This window comes from Hydra vulgaris, chromosome 06 (genome assembly GCF_038396675.1).
Source record: "Hydra vulgaris chromosome 06, alternate assembly HydraT2T_AEP".
Taxonomy (NCBI): domain Eukaryota; kingdom Metazoa; phylum Cnidaria; class Hydrozoa; order Anthoathecata; family Hydridae; genus Hydra; species Hydra vulgaris.
Genome location: NC_088925.1, coordinates 10,644,433 through 10,659,146, shown reverse-complemented (window position 1 = coordinate 10,659,146; position 14,714 = coordinate 10,644,433). Strand labels below are relative to the sequence as shown.

At 24.9% G+C, this 14,714-nt stretch overlaps 1 protein-coding gene across 6 annotated transcripts in view; it reads left to right on the top strand.

Annotated features, from left to right (window-relative positions):
- Positions 1–14,714, top strand: part of LOC100208404 (pleckstrin homology domain-containing family G member 5) — a 48,686-nt gene that overhangs the window by 24,655 nt on the left and 9,317 nt on the right. For 4 of the 6 annotated variants that reach the window (XM_065799200.1, XM_065799199.1, XM_065799198.1 and 1 more), the window contains exons 3-8: positions 2,248–2,268; positions 2,618–2,848; positions 4,696–4,896; positions 11,273–11,407; positions 12,208–12,357; positions 12,446–12,583. In XM_065799200.1, the coding sequence (XP_065655272.1) occupies positions 2,248–2,268; positions 2,618–2,848; positions 4,696–4,896; positions 11,273–11,407; positions 12,208–12,357; positions 12,446–12,583 (876 nt within the window). The remainder of the gene's footprint in view (positions 1–2,247; positions 2,269–2,617; positions 2,849–4,695; positions 4,897–11,272; positions 11,408–12,207; positions 12,358–12,445; positions 12,584–14,714) is intronic. The other 2 variants (XM_065799202.1, XM_065799201.1) reach the window with 1 other exon arrangement.

Sequence of the window (14,714 nt, the reverse complement as noted above, 5' to 3'; positions counted from 1 at the left end):
TTATTGTTTGAAAGCCCAGTACTCTGCTGAATATCCACCATATTTTTTGTTGTCAAAGGGCCTTGAAAGAGTGAATGAGCTGCAGATGTTCCTTAAGAAAAAAAACTAAATCAGTTACTTCGCATATAAATTGTATTGCTCAGAATTTACAGAATAATAAAATAACTAACCTTTTCGGAAGAGGTTTGTCATGAGCTTGACCAAGACGAATTGTTCTGCCCAAAGATGCTTCTTTCGATGCAATGACAGATGACGCAACTTGTTCTGCGCCTACAGAATCTTCCAATACAAATTGATATAAGTTTGTACGGTGAGTTGTATCACTGCAATTGTGAGAAATTCCACGAGCAATGATAGATAAGCATCGTTTTTCACTGACTTTCTTTCTTCTTGCAAAGATTTTGATGCAAAACCCTTTCAAATGGATGCTTTTCTTTGCCTTTCACCTTCGCAGTTTGACAAATAATGCAATCACAACATGTTGTAAGTCTTGTTAATGGCTCCACAACAATGGAATAAAAACTGTAGAGTTGTATTGCCTTTAAGGCATTAGCTCCATCACCAAATTTTTTCAGGTTGCAATGGCATGTAATACAAATTCCAAGTGGCACTCTTTCATCCTGAAAATTCATCTGATGAAATCAAGCGATGAATCTCAGAAATGAAATGTTCTGAAATTTTTTATGTCACTTTTCTTCATACAAATAACACACACTGCCCTTCTGCAATCATCATGGTCTTTGAAAAATGTAGGAATTTTTATTTTTTCTAAAAATAGCTAAAAATAACATTGATTTCAATACCTATACATTATTATTTTTATCTAGTTTGTAAGTGTAATATTTTTTAGCGTTATATAAAGAAAGAAAGTCATGTTGATATTTGTAACTTTTATTGACATTTATATATTAAATATATTAAAATTAATTATATACTGTTTATAGTTACTCATATCATGATTACCATAAGTTTAGTGCTACACAGGGATGCAGAGTCCCAAAAGGACTCCGGCTTTATATCTCTACTTTTTCCAAGTGTGTAGTGTCCAGAAGTTCTAAACATGTTTGTTGACTTATGATCTGCTATAAGAAAAAAATTCATGAGATTTAACGGTTTAAAACTTATTGTTTTTAAGCCCGAAGTCCTGGAGTCCCGGAGTCCTTGCCGCCATCATACCTAAGGACTCCGGGTTCAAAAAATGATTGTTCCTCTAACCTGAAAGTCATAATTTTCTTTCCATTAGTAGTCCATAAACTTATTTATATTTTTAGAGCTCCTGGATACCAAAAATAAAGATGAAGTAAACTTTTTGTGACTTTCAAATCCGGAGTCCTTTTTGGGACTCCGCATCCCTGGGGCTACATTTTTTTATTTCATTTATGTGCAAATTCTTTGTGCTGAATTTGTCTCCAAGGAAATAGTTTTGCAATCAATTATGATTGTCTGAAGAGAGTGTGACAAATATTGGTCTGGAGGGAGTTACTTGTGTAGCAAATACTAATGATTATTTAAAGAGAATATTCTTAATGACTGTCCAAAGGGAATTGGTTTTGTTGCAATCGTTAGAGTATGGTAAAAATACAGTCTATTTTTGCTAACAAATATTTAAAGTATCAAAAAAAAATTAAAAAAGGCAAAGCTAAATATCTCCCTTGGATTAAAATCGAGGATTTTAAAATTTATTGTTATGGAGTCCCCAATATATATAGAATGAACCTTCAAAAGGATAATTTTGGGATGTTTAGTCGGCAAAAAAGTCAAAATTTTCAACCATGTACTGCATTATCAACTTTATTTACTTAATATTTAATTAAAAATTAGAGAATGCAACCTTGTTACCAGTTGATATTGCTGAATACTTAAATTATTCATTAGATTTAACTAGTTTCTTTATTTATTTTTTTTAAAATTAGATTCTAAATAGTTCTCCAAATTATTTGTTTATTTATTTTCTTACTCAGTATGGCAAAAATGGCATTAAATGCAGTACCATACTGTATTTAATGCCATTTTTAGCATTGATACTTTTTTTTCAAAACCAAGAAGTAATATGAACAGATTTGTTTATATTACTTTGTGGTTTTGAAGGCAATTTTAAGGTCTGCAAAATACTTAAATGTTTTCTTGAATTATGAACACTGAAAAATCCCAAATCTGCCATTAATTAAATACTTTTTACATTCATTTATTTTTAAAGTTTCTAGATATGAATTTTTAATTTTGTAAACTTTTTTAATTTTTTTTTAGATCCAGCAAAAAAAATCAAAGGTGGTTCTTTATTTTTCCATTACTTAAAGTTTTATTTATTGATATATTGTAGCCAATAACAATTGTGTGTTGCCAATATTGTGTGTAGTCAATAACAACTTGTGTGTAGCCAATAACAACTTGTGTGTTGTGTAGATAGAATGACAATTATCCTGGTTTTTATGTAAAAGAACACAGCGAAAAGCCTAATTTTAGATTTTGCAGTGCACTCTTTAGCGTAAAAATTGAGACAATTGCAACTATGTGTTAACATATTTTTTTCAAGGAATCAAAAATCTTAAATCTTCATATAAAATTATTGTAAATTCTGTTTCTATAATAAGTTTTGTGTTCATGGTTTCTTATTTAGGTTGCATCCAGCTTTGCTGAACGACTTCCTTTATACAGTGCGCTGGTGTTTAATAACAATAATCAACAACCAAGTGAACAAATTGAAAATTATTTCTTAGAGAATATCTGGTCTGATGTCATTTCTGATCATTTCTTTTTAACAAAGAAGTCACGATTTCAGCAACAAGCACTATGGGAGTTTTTATCAACTGAAAGAAACTATATTTTAAAGCTGAAAATTATTGTTGAGGTATATATAATAAAAAGAATGTAATATATATACATATATATATATATATATATATATATATATATATAATATATATATATATATATATATATATATATATATATATATATATATATATATATATATATATATATATATATATATATATATACACACATATATATATACATATATATATATATATATATATATATATATATATATATATATATATATATATATATATATATGTATACATATATGTATATATATATATATACATATATATATATATATATATATATATATATATATATATATATATGTATATATATATATATATATATATATATATATATATATATATATATATATATATGTATATGTATATATATATATATGTATATATATATATATATATATATATATATATATATATATATATATATATATATATATATATATATATATATATATATATATATATATATATATATATATAAAAGAGGCAGGTGCAATGTTTTTTTTGAGCTATCTTCCAGGCATAGTGCAAAAACTAAACATTTGTATGTTTATACTCATACCAAATGTTGCTTTGCAATAAATTGCGATGATTAGAGCATGTGAGCAAAAAATCCATGAAAGTTTGTCTTTCTTAAAAATCTTTTTGTTAGTTGATAATCCATTCAGTGCCTAAAATTTTTGATTGGATTTAAGTCAGTTGATTGTGCTGGCCAAGGCATGAGTTGAATATTACTTTCAACAAAATAATCAATGATTGAATGTACCCTATGGCATGGACCATTGTTTTATTGAAATAACCAATTTCATGAAATAAGCAGAATTCATCTTCTAAGTTACTTACAAGCTCATATATAAATCATTGGATATTGGGTGATGCACAACCACATTGCTCAATGTCCTCTAAGTATATCATCCTTTACTATATAAAACACTAAGTCAAGTAAATAATGTTATTTAATATTAGGTATACCCATAAATAATCAATTAATTGAATAGCAAAAAAGGAATTAAGTTTAATTTTTTAGAGAATTAAACTGTACATCATTTTTTATTAACCGATTATATAAATTCTATCATCATCTAAGACCTTTTGTTATCTTGTTGGTAGACTTTTGATTCTCTTTTCATAAAATCTAGTATCCTTTAAAGAAAAGCTTGATGAGTTTGAACATTTTCAATATTTACAACCAATTATTTGTAAAATAACCAGGTCGTTTTATTTATTTCAGATTAAAATTTTAATATTATTCAAACTTGCCTAAATAAATATTTTGCTACAAAGAATACTGAATTTTACAAAAAGAGAATTAAAAGTCTATCAACAAGTTGGAAAAATGATCCTAGATAGCGATACAGATTATATAATCGATTAAAAATAAATTGAAGTGTAGTATTAAGTGTTATTTTTTTTTTGTTTCCACTTGATCTGATGGTGATTGCAAATAATACCGATTATGTATTATGAATTATAAATTTGAAGATCTGATTTAACCATTTACATTGATTATATAACTTACTTTTTAAGCCAACATATAAATATAAATTATTAACTCTATTTATAGTAAAATCATTAAAATAATATAAGACTTTTTATAGCGAATATAATTGGTTTTTTAATAGTTACCTATTATATGTTTTTTAATTATTAAGGCCATAATTGCCCCATTTAAATAGCTATGCCCATGATTAAAGGATTTGAATGTCTGTATTTAAATAAAAATTTTATTTGGTTAAACTGGTTTAACCAAGTAACAATTTTATTTTGTACCAAAAATTTTCTGGTTTTTATTTTCTACCAAAAATAAATTCAATTTCTCACACCATTAAACATTGTTCTATTCTAGGTGTTTCAACAGTTCATAAAGATAATACAAAATGAAGGAGACTTATTAGACATAAATGAAAATAAACTTTTTGCAAATATCAGGGATGTTCTATCAGCTAATGAAATTCTTTGGTCGCGTAATTTGAAAGAAGTCATTGATAATGCTAGAGAGACTAAACAACCTATCAAATCAACTGAACTACTTGCTTCATTTGCACAGGTTAATTTTTTTTTTTTTGCATGCTCAAAATATTAGCAATCCAAAAATTTTAATTTAGGCATAGAAATTAAAATCTGGAACAGGAATAGGAAAGGAAAGAGAAAATAATCACATAAACACTCATTGTGGTTAAGGTGGTTTTCAAGAAGTTGCCATCAGTTGGTTATTAGTTTAAACAGTAAAGATACTTCCATACAATATCTCGTCTGCAAGATAATTAATTTGTAGTAAGTGACCAGGGCCTTGGCCCCAGCTCTAGCTAAAAATGAGACTTTTTGCAAACCTGGTCCCAGAGAAATTATAATATTTAGCAGGGGTTGATAGCCGGGGCTAGAAAAAAAATTTATAATACTTTATATATTATAATTTTATGCTTTTTTAATTATTGCAAAGACAGTTAGACAATGGAATGTTCCTCAAGAAAATAGAAGAAAAATATCTATAACTACCAGCATACAATTATTTGTTTACTTTTACTTTATGAGTGGAGAACATTATAACTTTGAGTGAAAACAACAACATGTTTTTTAGGAAATTTATAGATTTAAACACTTTGTAAAAGTTCTAGCTCTTTTGATCTATAAATAAGTCCGAATTAAGGAAATTTTTTTATATTTTATTTAAAATAATTTGGAGCAAATCAACTGAGCCAAATCCTAACGAAGTTCAAAAAAAGACTTTATAAAAGTTTTAAATTCTGTATAAACAAAAAAAAAATCTTTAGGAAATTTTTTAATACACAAGCAGAAGAAGTTTTATTGAACAAAATATTTCATTTATTTCATTTCATTTAAAACCTAAGTTATAGATGGTATTCTATCATGTAACGTTAAAATTTTTGGCTGCCATACTGTATGGCAAATAAAGTAAACAAAGCGAGCGTTTATTAGCATAATGTATTTAATTACAATTATTTAAATAACATACCTTGTAGTAGATAGATTTTTAAAGGTTATTTTTGAATAAATTTACATAGAGTTTTATTTTTTATCTCACGATATAAGTAATTTATTTTTGCTTAAAACTCTATTAAATAACTTGTTTTCAAAGATGTATTATAAGTAATGTGCGAATAAGTAAACTGAATTATAAAGTACTCCAAAGCATTAAAAAAAAAGACATAAGATTCTTTTTTTAAATATTTTTGTCAATTTGCAAATTTACATAACTCAGATAAAGTAAACACATTTTAGTTGTTTAAGCATGTTAAATAACTTATTAAATTGTATTAATATTTAAAAATGCTATGTATATAAATAATATGCTGAATTATTTATTAAGTTAAAACAAGTTGCAGAGGATCCAAATGATTATAAGTTTATTATAAACTTCAAATTGTTGAAAATATATGTGTATCATTTTGTTGTCATGTCAAGAATGTTTTTCATAAAACAGTCTTTTTATTGACAAGTTAACTTATCACAAGGGTACTGTTCATAAGTTAAAATTTAAATTTTAAAGGAGTGTTTTTAATTAACTGTTCTTTGCATCAAATTCTGCTGCAAATAAAAGTATACATAGTAGACGAAATTGATTGAAAGATCTGCATTAGCTTTAAGAGAAGTAGGAAGAGAACACAAATCAAATTCTAAAATTTTTTAAAATAAGTTGTAACATTTCAAGGACTTCTATAAATAGTACTAGTAAATACATAATAGATGTGTAAGTAATAATAATATTTTCAAGGAATATATGTATCCATTCAATCAAGCTGGTATAATGTTTAGAAGATCTATTTAATTTCATTGTCCTTTTTTTTTTAGTGTGCACACTAATAGATAATAGTAATAAGCCTTGCATTAAAGTTCCTTAAACTAATGTGCATTTGTTTGACCTACAAGATGGCGTCTGAATAACAATGTTTACATCGTGATGACAATTGAACACCATCTATAGATTGTCAAAAATAAGATTTTTTTTTTTTAAATTTGATTTAAATTTTACTGATTCGTCTTATTATATTGAGTGTGATTATTTTTGCTTTTTCATTACTTTTTTATACTTTAGTATGAATTAAAAACCTAAAAAACTTTTCTAAAAAGTTTAATGAAAAAATAATATATTTTAGTTATTTGAGAATTTTAATGGTTATGATGAAATATGATAATTGCAATTGTCATTAAAAATGTTATCATATAAATTTCTTTTAAACTAAATTTGTAAAGAAAATTATTCTTTACAAATTTAGTTTAAAAAAAAATTATGATTTAAAAAATAGTTTTAATTGAAATACTCAAGAAAAAAAGTATTTATGTTTAGATATACTCCTGAAAAATTATTTTTTAGCAAACCTTATGTAAAAAGAGGTAAAAAAAATGTAAAAAAGCACATAAATATTTAAGTTTTGTTAGTTTTAAACAAAAAACAACAGTAAAAACTTTTAATTCTATAAGTTGTGTTTTAAGTTTTTGCTGCTTAGGTGATTAAACATATTTAAAAAAAAGTATAATAAACAAATTGTAAAAAATAAAAAAAATCAATTTAGAATTAAATGATAAGAACATGTTTATTTTACTTTTAAGTAACTTAGCAACAATAAACTGTTGTTTTGTTTTGATATGATGATTGATTTTATTATTTGACAAATGCAGCAATTATTTCAAGTATGTATTGAAGTATCTATCTGAAATGAGCTATATAAGTATATATAAATTTTCTTAAAATTATTTATAATTATATTTATTTTAAATTATATACAGATATATTTAGGTGTATGTAAAAAGTAAAATTAACACTCATGGGTTTAATTCGGTTGACTTATTTAATCTCATTTGTTACTAAATTTTGTTCAACAATCAAAAAATATTTTTTGCTAGAAGCTTCGCTCATTTAAACTTATAAGGTTATTATTCTCTCTTTTGGCTTCATTTTTCTAGAAGTGAAATTCCTAATAAACATGTTTAACATTGCATCAGACATAACAGTAAATTAACAAAGTATGGGCTTAACAATTAGTTATTCATTTTAGCAATGTAACTTAGGAGTTACATTGCTAAAATGAATTTTTCATTTTCATATTTAAAAAACCTATTTTCATAACAGGCAAAAAATAGTTTTGTAATGGTTTTATTTTATAATCAGATCATGCTTGTACAGATATTTTCCTTCAAATTCAAAGCACCAAAATCAGAAGAAAATCTGGTTTATCAAGTCAGCATACCATAAGGCTATTTTGTCAAAAGTATTTTTTTTTTACTTAATTTAATTTTGAAAACACAAAAAATTTTTATTGCAAACTCTGTTTTAAAGGCTATATATAGTTATGGTTTTAAAAATAATTTTTATTATACAGTTGGGTTATGCAATTTGTTTTTTAAAGGCAAAAGTCCAATTGTATTTCATGTGCTTTTGAATAAGATAATTTATTTCTTCGGTATTTTAGCAATCATTGTTTAGAGGTAGCATTTAAAACAGAATACTCCAGTTCTAAATCATATTATTCTGCCAGTTCTAAAATAAACCTGGTAAATATGTTTTACAAAAGCTTGCAGCAGAAAAATTTGAATTTATTGGTGTGAAATTGCAAAGAAATATGTAAAGTTTCTAAAGTTCATCATTCCATCTAAACGATTTTTGTGAAAAAAAAAGATTTTAAAGATTTTAAAATGATTACAACTTGAGCTGCACATAAACTGTTAAAAGGCCAAGCAAACAATTCAAACCAAGAAAATGTTATAATCTCATATAAAAATTTCAAATTTTTGATATTTCTTTTAATCTAATTCACTCCCAACGAGGCTGCAATCAACACAGGTTAAGTTGAGAATTACTAAAAAACAAAGAGTTTGCACAACAAGTATGATGGTGTTCAAAAATGGGTGTTTGTAAAAAATTAGTTATTTCTACAGCAAAATGTGATCATATACTTTTTTTAAAAAATTATGTGAAAGTTATTATAACTAACTAAATTATTTTAAGTTTTTAACTTAAAATTATTTAATTTTTATCTTGAAATTTTAAAAAATATAATATTTTTTTTTTGAAAGCAAATATTATTCAAGAAAATAAATTTCTATAAAAGTACCAAATATATTGGTTTTAGCTGTGATAAGATCTTATAAGTGATATAATTTCAAAACAGTTAAATACTAATTATTAACATTATTCGAAATTCTTGCAAACCATCCATGTAAAAACTTGCATGTCCTTCTTATTTAAGAATATCATACAAATACATGTATATAACACCTAAATTATACTCTACTATACAAATACTGAAAAAGGTTTATATTTTTTATAGTAGTACCTTTATTTACAAAATTTAAAAAGAATTTTCTAATTTTTCTTACATCAGTTATCTTACCCACAATACATCAGCTATCTTACCCACAGTGCATTAGTTATCTTACCCACAATACATGATAAGTCATACAAAACTTTGTTCGGAATATGTAGAGACAATAAAATCAAATCAAATGAACTTTATTTTTTGTTTATTCAGTTTTTTTTCTTTTTTGAAGTAATATTTGAATTTCTTTAGTCGAAAGAAGGGAGAAAGAGAAATAGAGAGGGGAGTTAAGAAATTTTTTGCTGTTTTAATTTCTTTAAACAAAATTCTCTTAGTGCCTACTAAGTGCCCTGGTACTTTAATTGCCTAGAATTAGGTAGCAGCTTTTCTCTACAACCTTTTTTAAAAAGAAAAGGTTGCAAAGCTAACTCCGATTGTAACCTTAACCTCTTCAAACTGGTTTTGATTGGATATTTAGTGAATTTTAAATTTGCTATAGAAGTTGTATGCGAAAAAGTAACCAATAGTTTTAAATTTTTTAAAACTATAATTGTTTAACAAAAAATAAAAGAAATAACTGTATACTTGCTTCCTAATAATTACTAGGTTTATAGGCTTAAGTTCTTTTACAGTTAGAATATAGTTCTTAACTTAAATTAGTACTTAAATTTGATTGTTTAATGAGGTCATTTAAGCCTCTAATTTGTTTAAAAGATTTTCTTAATACATTTTCCATTTTCCATTTGTCTTTGGGAAGCTAAGGAGTACAGATAGACTTATAATATTCTAAATGGGGGTAGATTATAGCTGAGAATAGTTTTTTAAATGGGTACTGATTATATATATTAATAATAGTGTACATATAGAGTATTGATTAAAATAAGGCATTGATTAAAATAAGGTAAAAATGATTTTTTTATCAGACCCTATTTATCCCAATATTTGTATTGCTTTGTTGACTGTTTGTGTTTTAAAATTATTAAATTTGAGTCCATGTGAACACCTAAATCCCGTTCACAAATTGTGGGCTTAATTCTAATTCTTTTGTGTTGATCTAAATCATGCATAGTGTACGTATGGAATTTGTTGTCCAAAGTCTAGTACAGAGCATTTATCAGTGTTTACTTTAATTCCCCATTTTTAAGACCATATAAAAAGAGCGCTAATATCGTTTTGTAACTCTTGTGGAGATTTAGTATTTTTAAGAGAACAAAAGATTTTGGTGTCATCAGCAAAAAGTGCTGCCTTTGACTTGATTACTTCAGGGATATCGTTAATATAAATAATGAAAAGCAACTCAGAAAGGACAGAGCCTTAGGAAACTCCACTTTCAATGGAAACCCAATTTGAGTAAGTGTTATTTACAACAACTCTTTAACTATGGCATTCCGGAAAGTTTTTTTTTCTAACAAAGTAATGGTCCATTTATACCATAAGCTTTAAGTTTCGAGATAAAAAAGTTGTGTGTAACCTTGTCAAAGGCTTTTTCAAAATGGAGGTAAATATTGTAAATGGGAATATTATTATCAAGTGATAGTGTCCAATGATCAATTACATTTAGTAGGTTAGTTAAGCAGAAGTGACCTTGGCAAAATCTATGTTGGTGTGAACTTAATGAGTTGTTGCTAATTAGGTGTGTCATAATATAATTTTGTATTATTCTTTCAAAAATTTTTATTGAGATGTAAGTTTGACTGATAGGTCTATAATTAATAGCTTTTGATCTGTCTCCTTTTTTAAATATTGGTGAAATTGTTGCATCTTTCCATATTTGTGGTATTTAATCGCAAAGACTTTAAAAATAATACTGTTAAAAATAGTAGATATATGTTTTGAAATTTGAAAGCTTTCTTAAATTCTATTGGATATAATTCTTCAGCACCTAATGATTTATTACAATTATTTAATTATTATTATCATTATTATTATTATTATTATTATTATTATTATTATTATTATTATTATTATTATTATTATTATTATAATAGTAAAACAAAACAAAATTTGAAAATTCAAACAAAATTTTATTTAATATTTTGTATAATTTTTTGTACTAAATTTTTTAGCAAGACTATTAAGAAAAGTATGAGATATAATAATATGTTTCAGTAGATTGTAGAATTAAATATGCTTTTTTTTTAAATTTAGTTTCGAAATTTATTTAAGCCATACATAGAGTTTTCACTGTTTCAAGATGATGCACTTAGTTACCTTCGAAGTCTCTCTGAATCAAATGTTGCAAAAAGAAATGAAACACAAAAAGCATTTAATGAGTATTTAGAAGTAATTAACTTTTACTATAAAATTATGGAGATAATAAAATGGAGAGTTTTGTAAAACTTATTGTATTTTTTATTTTTTTATTTTTTAAGACGATTAATGAAGTAGAAAATGGGAATTTCAACAATCAAACAAGTTTATTTTTACCAATTAAAACCTTTAACTTGGTCCCATTGGCCTGGGGTGTTAAACATGTTATAGTACTTTAATTATGCATATAGTTAATGCCAAAACTATGTTTTGTTTATTTATGCATAATTAAAATTCTAAATTTGATTCATATGAAAGTTAAAGCTTTCAAATTAAAGAATTTAAATATGAACATAATTAACTTATATATGATTTATAAAATATGCAAGTAATTAAAGTTTTATAGAAGATTAGTATAAAAAATGTAACTTTATATAATTAATATAGGATTTAAAAGAAAACTAGTTTAAAACTAGAAAAACAATTTGATAACTTGAAATAGTTCTAAAATTAATAATATAAGATTAATATTATATTAAAAAAGAATGAAAAGTAGAACTTATTTTGTATTACAAAAAAATAATTAAAAACAAAATCAGAGATAGGATAACTAATCATTTTAATTGGAGTAATTTAAATCTGCTCCTCATCAAAATTCAAAAATATATTTATGTTTTACTATGAATAATTTTATAATTAGTTCAAATTTTTTATTATACTATCAAAGTTATTATATTTTATATATTGTTTTGAGAGCGTTTTGTAGTGTTTAGTCTTTTATGATTAGTTAGACAACACTACCTTGTTGACTGCATGAATCTTTTTGCTTGCAGTGGTGTGAAAACCTTCCTCGATGCAATCGATTGAAGTTAAGAGATCTTCTAACAGAACCAATGCAAAGACTGACTCGATATCCATTATTGTTAAAAAATATACGAAAAGAAAGCGAGGATGAAAAAGAAAAAGAAATTCTAGACAACTTTGTAATTAATTGTTTTAAATAAATTATTTTATTTTTATTTGTTTATTTTTTTCATAAGCTAAACTCACACATTTTCTTTTTCTAAAAAGATATCGCAATCAGAAACATTTATCTCAGACATCAATTTTAAGCTACGAAAAAGACATGAGAAAGAAAAGTTAGATCAGTGTTTACAACAATTTGACTACTATAATAATATGAAAGCAGCAACAGAAAAAATTAAATGGGTGAGTTAATAAATTGTACTTTACAACTTTAGTATTCAAATATAAATGTAATAAAAATTTTATTATTTTAAGTTTACTATATAACTTTAACATCATAAAAAGCTGATTTTGTCAAAAATTACAAACATTAAAATTTTGAACTTAATTTGATGAGAAAACATTGACTCAAGAAATGCAATATAATAAATTTGTATACTTATAATTTAACCAAATGTTTTCGAGACCATTTTTTATAATTGAATTAAGTTACTGTGAATTTATTTTTGATACCTTATTCTGTTATTTAATTAATTTCTGTTATGTAATTTTTCCTAATCTTTATTAACTAAAGATAAATAAATAAAAAAAGATATGCCTAAAATAACAAATTTTATTGTCAAATAAGAACATCAAAATCATAATTGACCAAAATATTTATTAGTTTTTTATTTACCTCAGGTTTTTTTTTATATTGTTAAATACACACAAATTGTGACTAGATAGCATTTGAAATATCTGGTTTGTCAGCTGTCTTAAAATTTAAAATATCTGACTTATCAACTGTCTTGAAATTTAATATATATGATTTCTCACGGGTCTTGAAAATTAAAATATCTGGTTTGTCAGTTGTCTGGAAATTTGTCATTATAAATAATTCAAAACAAGTTTGAATGTCTCGTGATCGAGCCAAAATCGTAGCTAGAAAATCTTCAGATCAAAACTAAAAAGGTATTAGGATATCTTAAGGCAACATTTGATCTCAAACTTTGTTTCAAAATATTGTGATATCATTGCAATATGAATACTAAAATTAGATGAAATGTAAGCATGCAATTCAGCACAATTAACAAAAGAGACTGCAAACGATAAATAACAATTTTACTGTTGATATGAACTACTTGTATATTTTAAAGTTGCTGCACAATTCAGCATGTTATTGTTTTTGTTTTAAAACTTTTAACAAAATTTACTTCAAATTTCACTTGTCTTGATTGTTTATGTTAACTTGATTATTAAAATTATACTTATCTTCTAAGTTTTAATTAACAAAATCTAGAGAATTTTATTTTGTCATAGAAATATTCTTTGTTGTAACACAAAAAATTTAGCCCTAAAAGTACATCTACCCTGGTTTTCTATTTTAATCCTAATATTTAATCATGATTTCTGTAAGCTGACTTTGACCAATGACCTTTTTTGTTCCATGTTTAATTTATGTTACATGCACAACAACTATATCAAATATTATCCTATTTAAACTGTTTATTTTTAGCAATTATGTTGTAAAGCTGATAGCCTGAAGAATAAAGTAAGCTAAAAGGTTTTGACTAAAAGAGAGCAAACATAAGACCCAAAACACAAAACTAACATTAAACACTGTTTAACTTACATTATGCAGAAAAACACTGTTTAACTTGCATTATGCAGAAAAACACCGTTTAACATACATTATGCAGAAAAACACTGTTTAACTTACATTATGCAGAAAAACACTGTTTAACTTACCTTATGCAGAAAAACACTGTTTAACTTACATTATGCAGAAAAACACCGTTTAACTTACATTACGCGGAAAAACACTGTTTAACTTACATTATGCATAAAAACACTGTTTAACATACATTATGCAGAAAAACACTGTTTAACTTACATTATGCAGAAAAACACTGTTTAACTTACATTATGCAAAAAAACACTGTTTAACTTACATTATGCAGAAAAACACCGTTTAACTTACATTATGCAGAAAAACACTGTTTAACTTACATTATGCAGAAAAACACTGTTTAACTTACATTATGCAGAAAAACACTGTTTAAACAAAGAAAAACAAGTAAAAAAATGTTTAAATGTTTATGTTTTATGTTCTGCAAATTAGTATTGTGAATCATATTGAAATTTTGTTGGTGTTATAAATTTAATAATCATTACAAAACAATAAAAAAGTTCCATTAGATGTACTACTCAGGAAAATAGACGTTATTTTAACTCAGGAAAATAGATGTTATTTTAACTCTATATATTTATCTTACATTATGTCACTAATGATCCATGCAATTGTTAAAGAAGATTTCCACTGAAATCAGTTTATATCTCTGCAACAAAAAACATTGGTGAGCTAATAATTTACAGAAAATAAGTTTCTACTTGT